Below are 21,660 nucleotides of genomic sequence, written 5' to 3'. Positions count from 1 at the left end.
TTTTTATGTAAGGTATAATGTAGGGGTCTAGTTTCATACTTCAGCATATGGAGATCCAGTTTTCCCAGTACCATTTGTTTAAGAGACTGTCTTTGCTCTAGGGATTGATTTTTGCTCCTTTGTCAAAGATAAGTTGGTTGAAGATGCATGGATTGATTTCTTGAGCTTCTATTCTAATCCATTGATCTATACATCTATTTTTTTTTTGCAATCTATTGTTTTGATTATAACTGTCCTGTAGTATGTCTTGAAATCTGGTATATGATGCATCTCACTTTGTTGTATAAGATTGCTTTAACTATTCAGGGTCTCTTCTGTTTACATATGAATTTTAGCTTCTGATTTTCTAGATCTGAGAATAATGTCCTCGATATTTTGATTGGGCTTGCACTGAATCTGTAAATTGCTTTTAATAGGACATTTTGATGATATTAATTCCTCCAATCCATGAACATGGAAGATTTTTCCATTTTTTGTATCTTCTTCTATCTCTTTCTTTTATAATTTTCATCATAGAGATCTTTGATTTCCTTGTTTCATTTATTCCAAAATTCAAAATGTGACCAAAGAAACTACTAGAATTCTTTTTTTCAAATGTAGGGGCTCACCCTCATGAGGTAGCAGCTTGGAAAACTGTAACAGATAACAAGGGTAGAACAACAAATCCTACCCAGGGTGTAAATGTAATAAACTTAGCCTCTGGCTAAAGATTGATTAAAGCCGGCGCTGCCGCTCACTAGTCTAATCCTCCGCCTTGCAGCGCCAGCACACTGGGTTCTAGCCCCGGTCGGGGCGCCGGATTCTGTCCCAGTTGCCCCTCTTCCAGGCCAGCTCTCTGCTGTGGCCAGGGAGTGCAGTGGAGGATGGCCCAAATGCTTGGGCCCTGCACCCCATGGGAGACCAGGAGAAGCACCTGGCTCCTGCCATCAGATCAGCGCGGTACACTATCCACTCTGCCTGTCCAAAAAAAAAAAAAAAGCTGTCAACACCTTTGTGCAGAGTGGTGTGCTTGGCATTCAGGAGCAAAGTAACAAGACATGTCCTTCGACCAAAAAATAGTTTATTATAGGATATTTAATAGCCTATTTTAAATATAATTATATAAAAACTGTTAGAAAAACCACTTTGAAAATTATGTGAAGAATTCTCATTTGAAACATTTGAACTGTTGGAAACTGACACCATTTCTTTACTGCTTGGAATTGTAAAATGTGGATTGTGTTGGTGATTTTATTTTGGAGATATCAATTAGTCAATCAGTATTATCGAGTGTCTTCTTAGCACATGAGGTGTGCTCATCAAAGTTGCAAATGACCTAAAACTTGGAGGGATGCTAAATATATTGATGACAGGCATAGCATCCAAAATGTTTGGACAGCCTGAAGCAATGGGCTGAATCTAACATGATGAACTATAACATGGATAAATATAAATTCCTGAACTTAGTTCCACAAAACCAAATGCAAACAATTCTGAATTGTTTTAAGGGGATAATCCAATACTGATTTAACAGGTCAGGTCACATCTAGAGATTGTGATATTTCAAGCTGCATTTTAAGAAGAGTGAGATGAAAAACCATGTCATATTTAGAACATTCCAGAAATGACACACATGCTGAGAGAGACTTGGAGAGAAACGACATCTTTCTTTACATTGAAGTAAATTCTCATTTAGCAAAGGGATTGCTTCTGTATAGTGTGTTCTCAGTATTTATAGCTGGGTCTTAACATGTGAAAATATAAGAAGATGCTTTCAGTTTGACCAATCATTTATAAGCAAAGGCTGTTCAGAGATGAAAGCATTCCCCAGTTCTGCAGAAGGAGAACCCTGGGCCTCAGTAACCCCCTTGGTAAGGAGGGTTACTAGCACTGTTGAGGAGCCCAGTGGATGATCTAAGGAGGATGTCCAGTGCAGTGCCGGGATACCGTGAGGGAGAGAAATGTGCTGGGTGTATTACTCTTCTTACTGTGAGCAGAATTGACATGGGGCCTGAAGCATCCCTGGGTAGAAGTATAGAAGAAAGGCTCAGTTGATAGGTTCAGACACCTAAATGGCTGCTACTTCAAAACACTAACTGGATATAACTGGCTAATTAAAATTGGCCACATAAAACTAATTCTTCACTGTGTCAGCCTTCTGTGTTACCTTGAATCATTTTTGTTTGCAATTTTCAGTGGTTCAGTTTCCTTATCTTTAAATTGGGTTAATAACTGACCTGCCTTGGGTTGCTTTAAAGATAAAAGGGATGAGGACACATCCAGAAAGAATAGTAATAGACACCAATTATTATCCATCCATTATGTGTCAGGCACTACAACAAATACCATATGAAAAATACCCACAACAGCAAATATTCAGTCAACACTACAAGTTGGGTACTACACTTTGTACTTTACACACATTGCTTCAATAATTTCTCACATGATTATGATGAATTTAATACAAAATTTAATACAAAAAAATTTGAAAATTGAGACTGAGTTAGAGTAACTAGCTCAAATCACACAGATACGGTATTGATATGATGTAAAACTCAGTTGTTTTAATCAGAAATTCTCTCTGCTGAATGATATAGGATGCACCTGTGTCTAAAAGCAAGCAATTCACCTTCCTTGCATCCTCAGGCAGAGAGCAATTTGCCTCTCCTGTCTGCCGTCAACTACGGCAGAGTGGAACAGGAAATGCTCCCATTGGCTCCCCGGCTTGCCAGTATTTCCTAACATTCTCCCCAGATAAACTTTTTTTTTTTTTTTTTTTTTTTTAACAGGCAGAGTGGATAGTGAGAGAGAGAGACAGAGAGAAAGATCTTCCTTTTGCCGTTGGTTCACCCTCCAATGGCCACCACCGCTGGTGCGCTGTGGCCAGCGCACCGCACTGATCCAAAGGCAGGAGCCAGGTGCTTCTCCTGGTCTCCCATGCAGATGCAGGGCCCAAGCACTTGGGCCATCCTCCACTGCACTCCCGGGCCACAGCAGAGAGCTGGCCTGGAAGAGGGGCAACTGGGACAGAATTCGGCGCCCTGACCGGGACTAGAACCCGGTCTGCCAGCGCCGCTAGGTGGAGGATTAGCCTAGTTAGCCGCGGCGCTGGCCCCCAGATAAACTTTCATTTACTCATTCATACATTATACATTTTGATTGTATACCTATTTTTAATGAACTATGTTAGATGAATATTCAAATTAATTTCTATATTCATTTTGTCTGAGGTGCAGATACCTTCAGGTGGAGTCTTGTAAGTATAGTGGTTCCATTTGTCAGAGCTGTCATTAAAAAGTACCACAGATTGGGTAGCATAAGGACAGAAATATTTTTCTATCAATTTTTGGAGGCCACAAGTTGAAGAACAAGGCATCCAGAGGCTTGGTTCCTTCTTAAGTTCTGTGTCCTTGGCGAGAAGATGGCCCTGTGCTCCATGAGATTTCTGTGGTCTCTCTGTGTATATCTTTGTGATAATTCTTCCTCTTATGGAATACAAATCATGTTGGATCCAGACCTGAATGACTTTGTTTTCTCTCTTTTAAGACTATGTTTCCAAATGTTGTCACATTCTGAGGTACCAGGTGTGAGAATTTCAACATAGGAATTGTGGAAGAATAAGATCAGCCTGTAACAGTGGTGGAAGAACAGGCCCAGAAGCCAGATACATTGGTACAAATCCTGTTTTGCTGATAACGAGGTGTGGTACATTTGCAGCCTGGTGAATCTCTTGATTTGTCCTGTTTCTCATCATCTATGAAGAGAGAGTTAAAGGTAGATTAAAATTTATTCTACAAAAACCAAAGATTAGGGTTCCTATATCCTGCAAACACAATTCATGTTTGATGTTATGATTTATTACAATAAATTAAATTGGTGTGTTTCTGAAAAAAAATTAAAACATCTGACATACTAATTTTCCAATCAATGAAAACTACTTTTATAATTCTAAACTAGTTGACAAAGGAGTATTGGGGGATATAGGACTTGAGAAACATATTTTTAAAAATATTAAAACTTAAGAGAAATGCCCATATGGAAATAACTTGAATAAACCATGGAGAAATAATTAGATTGGAGGTTGACTGATGGTGAAGTTATAAATAAGGGTAAATGAAATTAGAGAGAGAACAATTCAGAAGGTGAAGTTTAGGATCATGAGCAATTGGGGGCAGATAGTGTAGGGCGGGGATTGCATGTGTTCTCAGGAAGAGGATGCACCATAGATGTGCTATTTTAAATAAACTTCCAGAGATTTCAGAATAAAGTACCTATGTTTAAAAATTATAGATGGAATAGTGGAATCTTTTATGCCAATTCTTTTTTCACTTATAAATTTCTATTTCAGGGAAATTGCTAATTCTTAAAGTCAAAGATTTTTCTTCTCCACAGAGTTTTCTCTTCCAATTCATATCAGGGTTGTTTTATGTTTGAATTTCTTAGCATTCCAAATACTATTATATATGCTTACATCAATAATCATCATGTTTTGAGAATGAAGTTGAATTTAAGGTATATCTGGGTAAAAAAATAAAAGAGGCCCTAAAGAAAAAAAAGTATATTGCCAAATAACTTCATGTTGTGTCTATTTAAAATGTGGTAAACACAATGGTTAAAATGATTTTGCTTTACAATGACATCAATCAAATTAACGAAACTGACCTTCTTAGGAGGCTTGTAGGCTGGATGTGGGGATGCAAGCCCACAGAAAAGATCCAAAAACATGTCATACAGGGCACATAGTAATGACTCAATATAACTTCTCAAAGCTACTCCCTGAAAACGATAACATTTCATTGGCTGCGTTAAGATCCAGTAGCTAAATTAAAATATAACTTTATTCATTTATAGTGACTTGAACACTATCTACTAAATTAACAATTATTCTTTTGTTATGGGTACAAGTTTCTTGAGAGAAATAATCATGAGTTACTTTTCTTGGTGTGACTCATAGGGTCCTGTGGGTACTGAATTGGTGTTTTATTGAATTCAGTTTAAATTAGAAGGATATAAGTAATGGGAAAGATTTTGTCTAATAAGAAAGATAACATAGTCTGCCTATTTATTTTCCATCCTGAGTCAGCAGTTGCTTTTGGCTATTGGTGATCAGCAGCAGTAGAATAGCAACAAAGGTAGGACATTTCAGTGGGACTGGTGATGGTGGCCCATTCCTATAGTCCAAGTAGACATGATTATATATTTCCCATGGTGACTACTCAGTTATTGTATGAGTTTCTGTACTTTTTAATTGTACTTCCCACTATGCAGGCATAAGAATAAAAGGATAATTCATAAATTCTACTTTTGTTTTAATCTACTGCACTCTTTTACTCAAAGACATGAGTACAACCTATCACAAAGATGTCACTTTGATGAAGAAAGCGATTAAAGTAAAATATGAAACTCCAAGAGAACAAGAGCCTGAGAATGGCCTCCTCCTTTATATCTGATTTCCAAAGTGTTTTTGGATCTCTAACGAGAGAGATTTAAAGACTTGTCTACCAGTGTTACTACTTGTGCCAATTCATTCATTCAAGGCACACCAATAAACACACACAAGTTACTCTAATCCACACAGGGCTAGAGCATGAGATAGGTGGTGTTTACTTAGTAGCAGCTTTTCTTTGCACAAATCAGAAATTCCATCCTATATATTCCTATTCCCCTAAATAACTGGCAAGGGGATCATCAGAATGAACTATTGCAGAACGCCACCCCAGGCTTCACAGTTTCAGTGAGATGGGACCCCAGATCAGAATTGTAAAGTAGTTTGGAGAATCTTGGATCATAAAACACAGTGCAGAAAACCAAAGAAGATTTAATCTTATTTATAGAAAGGTGGTTGGCAGGGGAGGGGACAACAGCAGAGTGGCTTGGGATCTTCATTAATCATGTTTTAAGTAGCAAAAAGTGAAAACATTCTTCTGGAATTCACTGCAAGTGACACTGAATTCTTCTAAGCAAATGCATGATGAGTTGATATTAAAAAGGAATAAAAAAAGGTCCTGAACTCCCAGCTACAGATATAATACAGTGAATACAGAAAATCAAAGACATGCTTTCTATCTGACTCAAAATAAAGGTACACTTAAACTTGTAAAAGACAACATTTTTATTTGAATGATATGACAGAACTGTCAAAGGAGTGTTACCTGCTATAAAGAAAACCTAAGAATTATTGCCTTTATTAGACCAGTGGCACTGAGCTTTAGCCATACATTTCTAACTTCTGTCCCTCTACAGAGACAATTTTCTTTTCTTAAATAAACTGTCATGCTAGTGTTAATATATTGTTGGCTCTCTCATGCTCTGAGAATACTGCTGATATAAAACATGTATATGTTAGATTGGTAATAGTATCTTTAGTGTAGCTGACTAGAACAAATGTGTTTCCCTCATGGCTGTGCTAATGTGATAAAGGAAAATTGGCTGTTCATCAGCTTTTGGCTCGGTAAAGACAGTAGAGATGGAACCACATTCTTTTTTATGCATTAATACCACCGAGAACTTTTCACTAGTTATATTTCATGTGCCTGCATGTTGCGCAAAGATGTTGTAAAACATGAGATAATGCTACAAATAACAAAGCAGAAAAGCCTGTATCTTTTATAATGATAACAGTCAAACATCAAATGACAGTAACAGGCTGTAAAAAATGGAATGCAAAAAAAAAAAAAATTCATCCTTGCTACCCTGCATAGAGGAAAAGATCCAGGCCCATGAGGAACTGGTGTATTAGTAGGTCTATTACAGTTTTGTTCTAAGATTAAGTCCAATGCAACACTGGGTCAATGGACTTAAGAAAGAACATGGGATAAATGAAAGCAGATGGGTTAGAATGGAGAAAACCATTATGTTCCAGGTCGTTTGCTTTTTTTTTTTTAAAGATTGATTTACTTATTTTAAGTCAGAGTTACACAGAGAGACAGACAGACAGACACACAAAGAAATTCCATTTATTGGTTCACTGCACAAATGGCCACAACAGCCAGGACTAGGCTGCACTGAAGCCAGGAGCTTTTTCTGGGTATCCCACGTGGGAGCAGAGATCAAAGCACTTGGGCCATCCTCTGCTGCTTTCCCAGGTGCATTAACAGGGAGCTGGATTGGAACAGGAGCAGCTGGGACATGAACCGGCACCCCCGTGGCATGTGGGCACTGAAGACAGTGGCTTAACTGCTACACCACAATGCCAGCCCCTCCAGATTGTTTTTAATTCTTTTTTAAATTGAAGTGTTCTTAAGGAAGCAATTCACATAATTATTGAAAGCTATCAGAGCCTAGACTGGTTTTGGAGAGGCGAGTCCCACAGAGACGATCCAGAAATATATTATTCAGCACATGCAATAATGACTCAAACGTAACTTTTCAAAGCTACTCATTGAAAAAGGCAACATTTGGTTGACAACATCAAGATTCAGAAACTTCTTATTGAAATCTTTTTTAACAGGAAAACATTTTTGAAAAACACAGTTTATTTTTAGACAATTTTTAGGCTCACTGCAAAATTCATAGGTCCTATGCTCATATACCTTTTGCCTTCTCAGCTATCAGAATTCTGCAGCAGAGTGGAAAATTTATTACCACTGATGAACCTATATAAATACATCGCTACCGTTCAAAGTCCTTAGTAGAAAACCATTTTGAATGGTATGATTTGGCATATTTCTATTAAGATGTTAACATTTCAATTGCATGCCCTTAAATCTCATTCTTCATCCCTTCTCTCAATCCTTCCTCTAAAGTCTTTTGTTTGCCCTTTTATCTCCTTCACTAATTGGAGTACCAATGATTACTTGTGCATGAAGTTAGCACTTGAACAGAAAGACTGTAGAAACTGAAGTTGGTATCAAAACAGCTGGCCAGTTGAAAATATATGTAATCATGTAATTCACAGCTAATAACTGAGGTATTTTGCATAAATTTAATAATTGTCTATTCAAAGATCATGTCATACAAACAAAAAATTCCATAACTTAGTGGTGTAATCTAAAGGTTTTTAAACTACAACTTGTGGGTCAAATCTGCTGGGCATGTTTTTTTGGTAAATAAAGTTTTATTGGAACACTGCTGTATTCATTTGTTTACATATCATTTATGGCTGCTTTTGCATTATAATATCAGCTATTACAGGGACATTTTGCCCAGAAAATCAGATCACATGGCTTTTAAAAAATATTCCCTGGGCATTTATGGTAAACATTTACTAATTCCTAATTTGGCAATTATTATTTTCCTTGACTGATTCATTTGAAATATGATTGACAAATCTTTATGCTGGTCTATATTGGGAAAGTATGTTAAAATTACCAGCCGGATACTAACACCTAAATAAATACTTATGAGGAATATTTTTGCTAGTAATTTAAATTTAATTGCATCCACATGTAATTCATTTTTGGTGTATCTGTTTTTAAATATTTCTCCAGATCGTATTAATTTCTGCTTTTTTTCTGTATATGGATGTAACAACTGTAGTTGGTATGTAAAGAAAAAACTTATCCTTATAAAACTTATAAAGGCATGATAATCATATGGACAACAGTTATGCCCATATGTGAGTGCATGTAAGCATATAGCTTTTGTCTAGATCTATTAAATACAAAAAGATAACACTGAGCTGCTGAAATAAATTATTTACAGTCTTCCAAACTTTTTTGAAGAAATTGTAGAGGTGGGAAATCAACTTGACAAAGATTGTTGATCAGTAGTTATTATAAACGCTTATGCACTTGTGATATTAATAGTGGTAATTTCTTACAGGTGCATCAGACAAAAGTCAACTTCTTTATCAATGGATTAGAGGAGGATAATACTGCTTTTGATACAAGAACTCTAAGTGGTTCAATTATAGATTTGGCTTCTGGTTCCATACAAATCGGACAGAGTTTAAATGGTAAGATACTGACTTCAGAATGCTATTTATTTGATTCAGTTATTTTGCTTTTTTTTTTTAAATTTTTTTTATTTCCTGAGGCTTCTGTAATAAATTACCCCCAACTTAATGGCAATGTAATGCAAAAGAAGTTTATTGCTTCTCAGTGTTTGGAGGCTAGAAATCTGAAGCCAAGGGTTCAGCTGCATTGTTTCCCTTTCTGGAGTCTCTGAGGGAGAGCCTGTTCCCTGCCTCTCTGCTTCCAGTTGCTGTTTGCTGTTTTCAGCATTGTTGGACTTGCAGCCTCCTAGCTCCAATCTTTGCCTCTGTGTTTGTGTTGCTGCCTCTTTTTAATTTGACAGGCAGAGTGGACAGTGAGAGAGAGAGAAAGGTCTTCCTTTTGCCGTTGGTTCACCCTCCAATGGCCGCCATGGCTGGCGCGCTGTGGCCGGTGTACTGCGTTGATCCGAAGCCAGGAGCCAGGTGCTTCTCCTGGTCTCCCATGGGGTGCAGGGCCCAAGCACTTGGGCCATCCTCCACTGCACTCCCTGGCCACAGCAGAGAGCTGGCCTGGAAGAGGGGCAACCAGGACAGAATCTGGCGCCCCGACCGGGACTAGAACCCAGTGTGCCGGTGCCGCAGGCAGGCAGAGGATTAGCCTATTGAGCTGCGGCGCCGGCCGTACTGCTGTCTCTTTTATATGAGTATTCTCTCTCCTGTCTTCTTATAAGGGAACTTGTCGTGGGACTCAGGACAGATCTTATCTTGTAGTCAAGGGTTCTATGGACAGACACGTTTTCCAAATATGGTTGCATTTGGAAATTCTAGGTGGAAATATCTTTTGGGGCTGACTATTCAGTCTGCTTTACCAGGGAAGCTTTAAAATTAATGTTTCTCTATTTTGATAGCTTTTATAAGTAAGAACAATATGTACCATACTATATCACAGACTTTTTTTTTGTTTAGATTTTAATGTAGGGGATTATTAAAGTAGACTGTAGAGTATTAGAATCTAAGAAATAATGTCAACATGTAATAACGTGCATTTATGTTGTTCATATTTTCCAATGCTACAAATGGGCCATACAGTTTAAGAAAGTAATACAGACTACATGTTGAAAACAGCAAAAGTTAAAATTAGAATAATCTGAAATAGCAGGTACAATGATCTTTAAATTGCTTACATTTTAAAATGGAAATATGTTATTTATTCTCATAAGAAAATCTAAGCAGTGTGAAACTCTGAAATAGAAAGCATTTTTCATCTTTCCATCTTCAGGGATAGATACAGTTTAACATTTTATATTCTTGTGGATTTTTAGTACTTAAAGCTAGAGATAGGATTACATGTATAGTGTTTCCCAAAACTGAAATTATATATCCTTCTTTAAAATCTCTAAAAATAAATATGAAGCTACCTGAAAAATTTCATGCAAAATGGACTTACATGATGTCTTATCTGTACAATTAAAAAAATTCATTTATAATTATCTTCATAATACATCATTTTCCCATGAATTTTGAAAACCTCTCTTACGCATGGATTTTGGCTGAAATAAAGTTAGCTTTTAATTATATTTTTATGAAATTTTAAAATATTCTGATATGCCCTTTCTAAATATTATGAGCAATATTTCATGTCATTATATATTCTCATTTAGATATGTTTTCACTTAAAATGGCTGAATTTGTTCAATTGTGTAGTTCTAGCACATTTTAAAATGATTTCTTTTCCTTTAGTGAGCATTTAAGCTATTTCTAATATTTATTTATTATCAGCAATTATTATATATAAAGCTGTATCTTTTATATACCTATATCTTTTTATATAAATCATCTATCATACCAGTATCTATGTTATTGAGCAATTGACCGATGGCACAGTTCCCTACACCTTGGTGTGCACCGAGGTCTATCTCCCCACTTCTTACTACCTATATAACTTGGAAATACCTTTTAAGTCTCTAAATTATAGTTTCCCCAATTTTATGATGTTGCAGGTTAAATCAAGTCAACTTTTGGGAGAATGGACATTTAACATCCAGTCTCCTACCCATGAGTTTAATGTATTCCTTAACTTCCAAAATAATTTAGTTTTCTCTACAGAGTTATTGCATTTGTTAGACTTATCCCTACATATTTTTAAAATAGACTTTTTTTTTAGACCAGTTTGAGGTTCACAGCACAACTGAGCAGAATATACTGAGTTTCCATACCCTTTCTGCTCCTACACATGCAGACTTCTCCATTATTAACATTACTTACCAGAATAGTATGTTTGTTAAAATTAAGGACCTGTATTGACACATCATTATTACCCTGTGTCCATTTACATTGGAGTTTATATTAGACTTCATTCTTAACGTTGTGCCATGAAGAGCATCCACCATCAAAGTTCATACAGGGTGGTTTCAGTGCCCTCGTAATCCTCTGAGTTCTACTTCTTCCTCCTTCCATCCAAACTTCTGAAAGACCTTGATCTTTTTACTATCTCTGTAAGTTTTGCTTTCTTCCAGAGTGCCAAATAGTCAAACTTATACAATTTGCAGCCTTTTAAGACTAGCTTTTTTCGCTGAGTAATAGCATTTACATTTCCTCCCTGCCTTTTCATGACCTGATAGCAATTTCTTCTTAGAACTGAATAACAACCCACTGTCTGGATGTACCACACTGTATGCACTCACTTAATAAGGACATCCTGGTTGCTTTCACATTTTGACAATTATAATTAAAACTGCTATAAACATTAGTGGACAGGTTTTTTTTTTTTTTTTTTTTAGTTTTGTTGTTTGTTTACTGTTTTTTTGTCCATTTTTTTTGACTTGTCCATTGATGAATGTGGGATGTTGAAGTACCCCATTATTACTGTGTGGAACATGTACCTCCCTTTAGATCCATTAATATTTGTGTTAAATTGCCAGGTACCCTATCATTGGGTGCATATACATTTACTGAAGTCACATCTTCCTGTTGAATTGATCCCTTAAAGATTACATAATACCTTTCTTTGTCTCTTTTAACAATTTTTGTGTTAAGGTCTATTTTATCTACTATTAGGATGGCTTCTCCTGTTCATTTTTGATTTCTATTTGCATGGAATATATTTTTCCATCTTTTATTTTCAGTCTGTGTTTTTGGTGAGATATGTTTCTTACAAGGCAGAAAATGATGAGTCTCTTTTTTTTCAATCTATTCAATTAGTCTATCTTCTAATTGGAGAATTTAGGCCATTTACATTCAAAATTGTTATTGATAAAAAAGTTATAAGTAATTACTCATTCTTGCCATTTTTTCTGCAAATATTCCTATTGTTTGTTTTAGATTTCCTCTGTACTTTTACAAGGAGGTTTCTGCGTTCAAATTCTTTCATGATGATGATTATCTTTCTCTGTTTCTGTGTGGGGTACATTCTTATGTATCGTTTTTAAGGCTGGCTGGCTGACTGGGTGGTGACAAATTCTTTAAATGTCTGTTGTTTTAGAAGATCTTTATTCCATCTTCATTTATAAATTCCAGCTTGAAGGGTACAGTATTCTAGATTGACAGCTATCTTTTTTTAAGGTTTTTATTTAATACAAATTGTCATATGTACAGCTTTTAGGGATATATGTTTCTTTTCCCCATTCCTGCCCTTCTACCCCACCCCTATCCTACCTCCCACTCCCTCTCCCATTCCATTTTCCAGTAAGATTCATTTTTAATTGACTTTATATACAGAAAACAAACTCTATACTAAGTAGAGATTTAAATTATTTGCACCCACATGGACACACAAAGTATAAAGTACAATTTGAAGACAAGTTTTACCATTAATTCTCACAGTACAACTCATGAAGGACAGAGGTCTAACATGGGAAGCAAGTGCACAGTGACTCCCGTTGTTGATTTAACAGACAATTGTTATCTTTAACAGCTTGAAAAATGTCTCACCATTCTGTCCTAGCCTGTAGGGTTTTTGATGAGAAATCTGCTGTCCTTTAATTGGAGTTCCTTTAAAGGTAATCTGGCATTTTTCTCTAGCACATTTTAGGATCTTTTCTTTATGTTTTGCTTTTGAAAATTTGAATATAATTTGTTGTCTTGAAGATCTTTTCTGAGCATGTGTACTTCAGGTTCTAAGCACTTCCTGTACTTGGATGTCCACCTCTTTCTCCAAATTAGGGAGATTTTATGCTGTTATTTCACTAAATAAACCTTCTAGGCCATTCTGTTTTTCCATTCCTTCAGGAACTCCTAATTTATGTTTATTTCATTGTTTCATGGTATCCCATAGGTCTCAATGCTACTTTTAGTGTTACTATTTTTTTTTTACTTTTTTTGTCTGATTGAGATATTTCCAAAGACTTGTATTCTGATTTTAATATACTTCTTCTGCCTCATCAAGTCTGTTGTTAAGGCTTTCCACTGTAGTTTTTGGACATATTGAATTCTTCACTTCTAATATTTCAGTTTGATTTTTCCTTATTATCTCTACCTATTTGCAAAATTTCTTGTCCATGTCATATATATATTTCTCTTAAACTCATGTAATTGCTTCTCTGTGTTTTTGAGTAATATTACAATTATTCTTTTGAATTCCTTTTAAGGCATTTTGCAAATCTCCCTGTCTTCACAATATAATATTCAAGTATTGTTAAGTTCCTTTTAGGGAGTCACATTGTCTTCATTGTTTATGTTTCTTGTATTTCTATGCATATTTTTATGCATCTGATGAAATACTTGTTGGATCCCCTCTGAAGAATTTATTCTTAGAAATGTGCCTTTATGGCTAGCTGGAATGCCTGTGCCTTTAGCAGAAATCCAGAGCTGTGTGCAGGGTGGAGACAAGGAACACTGACCAGCATTTGTGGGTGGGGCGAGAATTCAGAGTGATATCCAAATTGAACAGGGTAGATCTCCTCTTATGTCAGTAGTGGGGAGGGGGTGAACATGCTGGTTGGTAGGTTCACAGTCTTAGTCCTTCTCTGTGCCAATGTGACCCAACCTCTTAGGCTGAGCTTACACTGCCCAAACACTCCACTCTCAGGAGCACAAACCACATGAAGAATTTTTGTGCTCCACAGCATGAGTGTGGAACCCTCTGTGATTACTCTTTGCAGCATGCATGGAGTTCTGAGCTTCCAGAATTAGACCCAGTAGTTACACAAAGATACAGCCACACCACATGCCATTCTCACTTTCTCAGCCCATCACACAGCCACAGGATTTTTTCAGTCAGAGAGTGAAGGGGACCACTCTCGCCCTCTGAGCCTCCCCTTCCATGGGGAAAGCTGTCCTGTCACTGGAGCCAACCACCTGCCCAACAGAGATTAGTCAGTGCTCCAGCTGGGAAAGCTGAGTCCTGTGCTTAAGTGGGAAAGGAGAGGGGAGCAATGGGCCCTTCCTTCATGTCACTTACTGGCCACTCTGTCCACTGACAACTCTTCAGGCTAGACTTGAAGTTAGTGGGGATTTCATTTTTCTTCCTCATACAAAATCCATCAGTGGCGTGTGGGCCACAGAACCCTCTACTTGCCTTATTCAGGGAATATGGCCCTCCCTCCCTTCTACCCCTATCCTATAGTTGCCTTGGTGGGTGGAGGGGAGAAAAGCAGTAGATTTTCATTTCACAGGATTTAGTGGGCACTCTGCCCTCTGTCAGCTCTCTAGGCTGGAGTCAAAGTCAGTGGGGACCACAAGATTCTCTCTCAGACAAGATTGTAAGTGGCACACGGGGGCTGCTGACTCTTGTCATCTTTCTCTGAGATGATGGCATCCCCACCAGGTATTGGAGTCACTGGCGGCATTTTTCAGGCTGCTACATATTTGAACAGTCTTCACTGCTCATTGTTGTCTCTCTCCTTTCTGTAGCTTTTCCACCAAAAAGTTCTCTCCAACTGTACCCTGGAAAGGCAGTTCCTCCCCTATTCTTTTGGTATCTTCCCATGGTCAAAGTTAGTGTCTCGTTTACCTGTTCAGGTATCTTGCATCCTCCAGTGTGCGGGTTTTGGTTTGAAGACATTTTTTAACTTTTTTGGGTAAATGTCAAGAAGTACAGTTATTGAATCTTATGATAAATTTACTTAATTTTGTAAAAAATGCCTAATTGTTTTCCGAAGTAGATGTACCACTTTGTATTCCCACCAAAAATGAATGAGAGTTCCTGTGGCTCCATATCCTCACCAGCATTTGATATTTTTAGTGTTCTGTATTTTTTTGGCCCATTGGTTAAACTTAGTATTATTTTTGAAGTCATTTTCTAATTTTGTGATTATGATTTTAAAAAAGTAAATGTTATATTGAGCTTGCTAAATTCATTATTAATTTTATTGGTTGCAGTTACATAATCCTTTCAGCTCTTTTCAAATTTGTGCATTAAATGCCTAAAATGGACATGATCTTAGGGTTTTCACATGGGTGTGTGTGTGTGTGTGTGTTATTGTTACTAATTTTGAAAATGACAAATTTCAGTTTCCTTTTTCTCTGACCTGGGTTAGACTCATGTCTAGTTTATTTTAAAAATATTTTATCAAAGATTTATTTTATTTATTTGGCAGAGTGACAGGGAAAAACAGGTCTTCCATCTGCTGTTTCACTCCCCAAATGCCCACAATAGTCAGAACTGGTCTGGGTCAATTCCAGGAGATAGGAATTCCATCCTGAGGGGAAATTTGATTAACATTTGCTGCCTCCCACGCACATTAGCAGGAAGCTGAGTAGGAAGTACAGAGTACCTGGCATTCAAACCAGCACTCCAGGATGGGATGAAGGCATTTCACCCATGGCTCAACATGCTGCACCACAATACCCACCACTCATGCCTAATTTAAAGAAAGAAAATAGAGGCCGGTGCATTGCAGGTAAGACCACCACCTGCAGTACTGGCATCCCAGATGGGTACCAGTTCAAGTCCTGGCTGCACCACTTCCCATCCAGCTCTTTGCTATGGCCTGGGAAAGCAGTACAAGACAGCCCAAATGCTTGGGCCTCTGCACTTATGTGGGAGACCCAGAAGAGGCTCGTGGCTCCTGGTTTCTGATTGGCCCAGCTCCAGCCATTGTGGCCATTTTGGGGAGTGAATCAGCAGATGGAAGACTGACTCTCTCTCTCTCTGTCTCTGTCTCTTCCTCAGCCTCTCTATTACTCTGATTTTCAAGTAAATAAATGAATCTTAAAAAAAGAAAATAAGTTGTTTTTGATGTCTAAATACATATAAAACTCTATGGTTACATTTCCAGACTCTGGTGTCAAACAAACCAGGCGCTGAATTCAATCTAGTTGCATTCACTTGATCTTTACTAACTTTGAGTTTCTGCTAATCTATTAAATGGTGTTTTAACACGTAACTCATAGGGATGTTATAAAAATGGCATAAAAGAATCTATGCTTAGAACATATTGCTAGTCACAAAGTAAACATGTAATTGTTATTACCTCTTTGAACACCTATTTTCTTCTGGCGAAACAAGAAGGTAAGGATAATACTAGTTTTTCATATGAATATTATACATAACAAAAGAGAAAATATCTGTGAAAGACTGTATCACAATAATTTGTGTATGCTCTTAGATCAAGTTAAACTTATGAGAAGAAGCGATAATTTAATGAACCTTTATATTTAGAAACTAGGTTTCAGTAATTAGTATATTGGAGACTTTTATAAAGTACTCTGCATGCAGAAATTTTAAAGAACACATTAAATCTTGTGAGCCTTATTTCAATATTTAATCCCTATTAGTACTTCTAAAAATGCTTTATTGCACCAAATGTTGCTCAAAGTATTCAGGAGTTCCATAAATTTGTCCACTATGCACTGCAGTGTTAGAATGACCCGCTGCCATTCTACTTAACTATACTAATTAATGCTTCGAAAGGGTGGTATGGATTGAAGGTAATTATTTTTAAACCATGTAACAATAAATTTCACTCTTGATTAAAAAACATATAATTGGAAAAGGGTTTATTTCAAATAGTATTTCATTTTTATTATAATTTATCTTTAACATTCTGGGCATCTGAGAGCTACAGGAAGAAAAGGATATTGTAAAATAATTTTTATCTTTATTCTATCAATTTATAGGTACAGTTGTATCTACTGTATCTTTTCTCTAATTAGAGGTGGCATGTAGACTGGCTCATTACTTCTGCCTAATGAGCCAGGCTCCATGCCACCTCTCTAATCAGAAAAGAGATAGATACAGAATGTTCCTGTGGACTTATTATAAATCATTTTCTTTCTCTCTCCCTTGCTCCTTTTTTTAATCACAAAATTAAGTCACTGTCCTCCATTGTTTTGTCCACATCCAAGATGGTTTCATTCAGAAGAGGTAATCGTGCAGGAGATGACTGTGAGCTGAAGCATCCCTTGCCGCGCAGTCCATCTCTGCTTTGGAAGACGCTGCCTCAAACACAGGCATACCAAGTCAGGGCCCTGAGCAGGCCAGGATGCCTCATTTTGTTTTCCTTTGATTCATTTTAACTTGATTCAATATTTCTGTCGCTAATAAGTAGCAACTTTCCATATGAGTGTAGACTATCACAGAGCTTTTCCTTTGAGTCTTAGCTCTAACTGGAAGTACTTTCTAGAAAAATGTGTTGCCAATGACATTTTCTGTTGCAGTGAGACTTGTCTTTATCTTCTCTAGGAAATTAATCTGTGAACCAAACGAATGCTTTTCTTTGAACTCTCATCTGTCCATACTAGTCAGAGTGATTTTTAAATATGCAAATAGAAACACCTTAGATAACCAATACCAGTCAATGTGTGTTCATTTTGAGAACATTTTCTTTTAGTTGTAGGCTGATTAACAGAGATCTGGTTTCTCATTAGGGTGAGAATATGTGCACTGTGCATTCAATTTTGTGTCATACTTTTTTTTAAGAAGGCCACTGGTTATTAAGGAATCAATAAACATTTGTTAAATACCTATAAAAGCAAAGTAGTAGAGAATAAAAGGGTACTATTTTAAAGCTAACTCCAACTTTGCTCCCCTTCTGGGTTTTCCACTTTGTGTGTGTCATAACCTACATAGTTGTCATTAATTTGGAACTTAGTTGCTAATTTTACCTTCTACTAGTGTCTAGTGAATACACATTTCTAAATTTACCCAGGTGTAGAAAGTCCATTTTCCTTTTATTTCTGCTAAAATTCTTCTGAAGACTGTTTTTTTTTTTTTAAATTAGATGAAAAGAAATAGAAAAGTAGAAATCAGTGGCTTAAGATGAGTAAATAAAATAGAATAAGAGCATGGGAATAAGGTATTGGTTAAAACCAGAGGTCCGGTTAAAAAGTTGGTTTTATATCATTGCATAAGGCTATCTAGCAACATTATAGAATAATTTGTTGAGTATGTCATATGAAAAATGTTAAATGCATGCCTTACAACCATGCTCCATGAGAATGGTGATGAATTAGTTTGAATATAAAATATATGATCAAGAAGTAGAAGAGGATGATTAAGACAAATGCTTGCAAAACTGTGGAAGGCTTCTATTAGTAACACACTATGTATAGAAACACTAAAGGAGAATATTAGCACGCTTGAATCATTGGAAGAATAAACAATTTAAAATTCCAACAATGCTTATCATTTTGTACTTACTTTGGCAAAAGATAAAAAAGAGATACCAGTGTTCAAGAGAATCTGGGGTAACCTGGCAGACTATCAGAAGCAAAAATATGAAAGCCACGTAACACAAGGATTCTACTTCAAGGGCATTGTCTCAAGGATTTCATTAGACAATGGCTTAAACATACACTCAGAAATGTTCACTGTAGAATTTTTTAAAGTAGTAAATAATTAGGATTCATTTAAAACTTCAAAATGGCATTGATTAAATAAAATATAATTTGTATCTATGATGTAATACTATATAGGATACTTCAGAATATGTGTGGACAATGGGATTAAATACATTTATCTTGGTGCAAAAAATATCAAAATCCATGCATGGATTTCTCTTAATGTGCATTTCCCATGAACCTTTTAAAAATTCCTTGTACATAAAGGGAATTTAAATGTGTTTCATTTCAAACAAAATGGGTTTCTTTCTAGAAACAAGACAATGGTTTCCTGATGTGTTATTACATTCAAAAAGGAAGAATACATAAAATATTCCTTAAATTAGCATATGTGTGATGTTAAGTATATACATATTATTTAAATCTGGAAGGACAGGACACATGACAAAGTATTCAAAATGTTAATATAAATCTATGAGAGGTGTTGCAGGTAACAATTTTCAAATTTCCTTTTGTAACAATTGTAATTTTTTCAGTAAACTATGTTATTTTATGAAATATTTTTGTAAAAAGTAGAAAAAGGAAAGATTTTATAGCATATTCTTTCAAAGTAACCAAAGTTCAGCCAGAGAGGCCCAATTTATGTAGTTTCAAGTGTAGGCTTCACAATTTTGCTTATTTTGTGTCCTTGGCACATGGTTTGAGGAAACAGAAATCTACACTTGACATTTAATTCACTGTATACACAAATTGCTATTGCTGTAATGATTAGTGCCTGAGAAGTAAGCCATGAGATTTAAAAGCAGATAAATTTGGGATTGAATCTCAGCTATGCTTGTTAAAACCCACGTGATTTTGGCAAAGAATTAAATTTGTTAATCCAGTTTCTTCACTGCTCAAATGTATTTTATATACCTAGTTTTCAGGATTATTATGAAGCTTATTTATTTATTTATTTTCAAAGCTTTTATTTAATGAATGCAAATTTTATAGGTACAACTTTAGGAATATAGTGGTTTTTCCTCCCCATACCCACCATCCCACCCCCACTCCTGTACCACATCCTACTCCCTGTCCCATCCCATTCTACAATAAGATTCAGTTTAATTAACTTTAGATACAGAAGACCAACTCTATACTAAGTAAAGATTTCAACAGTTTTCATCCAACCACATACACAACATAAAAAGTACCATTTGAGAAACAATTTTGCAGTTAATTCTCATAGTACAACTCGTTAAGTACAGAGGTCCTACATGGGGAGTACGTTAGTGACTTCTATTGTTAATTTAACAATTTTTTTTAACTTTATTTAATGAATTTGGTTTCCGAAGTACAGCTTATGGATTACATTGGCTCCCCCCCCACAAGACTTCCCTCCCACCCGCAACACTCCCCTTTCCCGCTCTCCCCTTCCATTCTTATCAAGATTCATTTTCATTAATTTAACAATTAACACTCTTATTTATTATGTCAGTGAACATCCAAGGCTCTTGCCATGAGCTTCCAAGGCTATGGAAGCATTTTGTGACCACAAACACTGTCAATATTTAGACAAGTCCATAAGCAAAGTGAAAGTTCTCTCCTCCCTTCAGAGAAAAGTAAATCCTTTGATGGCCCCTTCTTTCCACTGGTGTCTCACTCACAGAGATCCTTCATCTAGGATATTTTTTGCCACAGTGTTTTAGCTTTCCATGCCTGAATTGCTCTCATGAGCTCTTCAGCCACATCCAAACGCCTTAAGGATTGATTCTGAGTTCCGAGTGTTACTTGAAAGGTTTGTCATTCTAGGAGTCTGCTTTGTGGACTGCTTCCCATGTTGGACATTCCCTCCTTTTAATTATGTCTATTATTATTACCAGGCACATGATGCTATTTATATAATCTCTTTAACATTTAATCCTATCTATATGTTCACTTTAACACAAAATATGAGCACTTTAATGATTAAGATGGCGTTTTACAGATTTATAGTTACAAACTTCCTCCTCCTCTTTTCCCCCTTCTTAATTTTTACTGAGATCTATTTTTGACTGACTTTACATATACATATGATTAACTCTGTTAAGTAAGGAATTCAACATATAATATGAAGAAAAAAATAAAAATAAATAAAAAATAATAAAATAAAAATAAAAAATGGTTCTTGAAGTCAAGACAAGTGCTATTCAAGTCATTATTTCACCAAGTGTCAATTTCACTTTTACTGCTTTCATTTTAGGTCACAGATCTATCTAATATAGTATTTTCTCTTTGAGACTGCCTTATTTCACTAAGTATGAAGTTTTCCAGATTGATCCATTTTGTTGCAAATGACTTTCATTTTTTTAATTGCTGTGTAGTGTTCCATAAAGTACATATCCTATAATTTCTTTATCCTCTCTTTGGTTGATGGCATTTAGGTGGATTCCATGTCTTAGCTACTGTAAATTGAGCTGTAATAAACGTGGAGGTGCAGAGAACTCTTTTGTTTACTGATTTTGTTTCAGTAAATTCCCAGAAGTGGGATGGCTGGGTCATATGGTAGGTCTATATTCAAATTTTTGAGGTATCTCCATACTGTCTTCCTTAGTGGCTTTACCAGTTTACATTCCTACCAACAGTGGATTAGGGTACCTTTTTCCCCACATCCTCATCAGCATTTGTTGTTTGTGGATTTTTGTATGAGAGCCATTCTGATAACTGGAGTGAGGTGAAACCTCATTGTGGTTTTGATTTGCATTTCCCTGACAGCTAGTGATCCTGAATATTTTTTATGTGTCTGTTGGCATTTGGATTTCCTCTTTTGAAAAATGTTTTAAGTCCTTTGTGCATCTTTTACCTGAGTTGTTTGTTTTGTTGTTTTGGAGATTCTTGATCTCTTGTAGATTCTGGTAATTAATCCTTTATCAGTTGCATAGTTTGCAAATAATTTCTCCCATTTTGTTGGCTGCCTCTTCACTTTCATGATTGTTTCTTTGGCTGTATAGAAGCTTCTCAATTTGAAGCAATCCCATTTGTTAATTTTGGTTTTGACTACCTGTGCCTCTCAGGTCTTATCCAGGAATTCTTTGCCTGTGCCAATGTCTTGCAGGATTTCCCCAATG

General features: G+C 36.2%; 1 protein-coding gene across 6 annotated transcripts in view; it reads left to right on the top strand.

Annotated features, from left to right (window-relative positions):
* Nucleotides 1-21,660, top strand: part of USH2A (usherin) — an 848,241-nt gene that overhangs the window by 69,291 nt on the left and 757,290 nt on the right. For all 6 annotated transcript variants that reach the window (XR_011381453.1, XM_070055318.1, XM_008268426.4 and 3 more), the window contains exon 4: nucleotides 8,743-8,875. Coding sequence is in view for 5 of the 6 variants with exons in the window: in XM_070055318.1 (XP_069911419.1) it covers nucleotides 8,743-8,875 (133 nt within the window). In the remaining variant the exon portion in view is untranslated. The remainder of the gene's footprint in view (nucleotides 1-8,742; nucleotides 8,876-21,660) is intronic.

This window comes from Oryctolagus cuniculus, chromosome 13, assembly GCF_964237555.1.
Source record: "Oryctolagus cuniculus chromosome 13, mOryCun1.1, whole genome shotgun sequence".
Classification (NCBI taxonomy): Eukaryota; Metazoa; Chordata; class Mammalia; order Lagomorpha; family Leporidae; genus Oryctolagus; species Oryctolagus cuniculus.
This window is presented reverse-complemented; position numbering and strand designations above follow the sequence as displayed.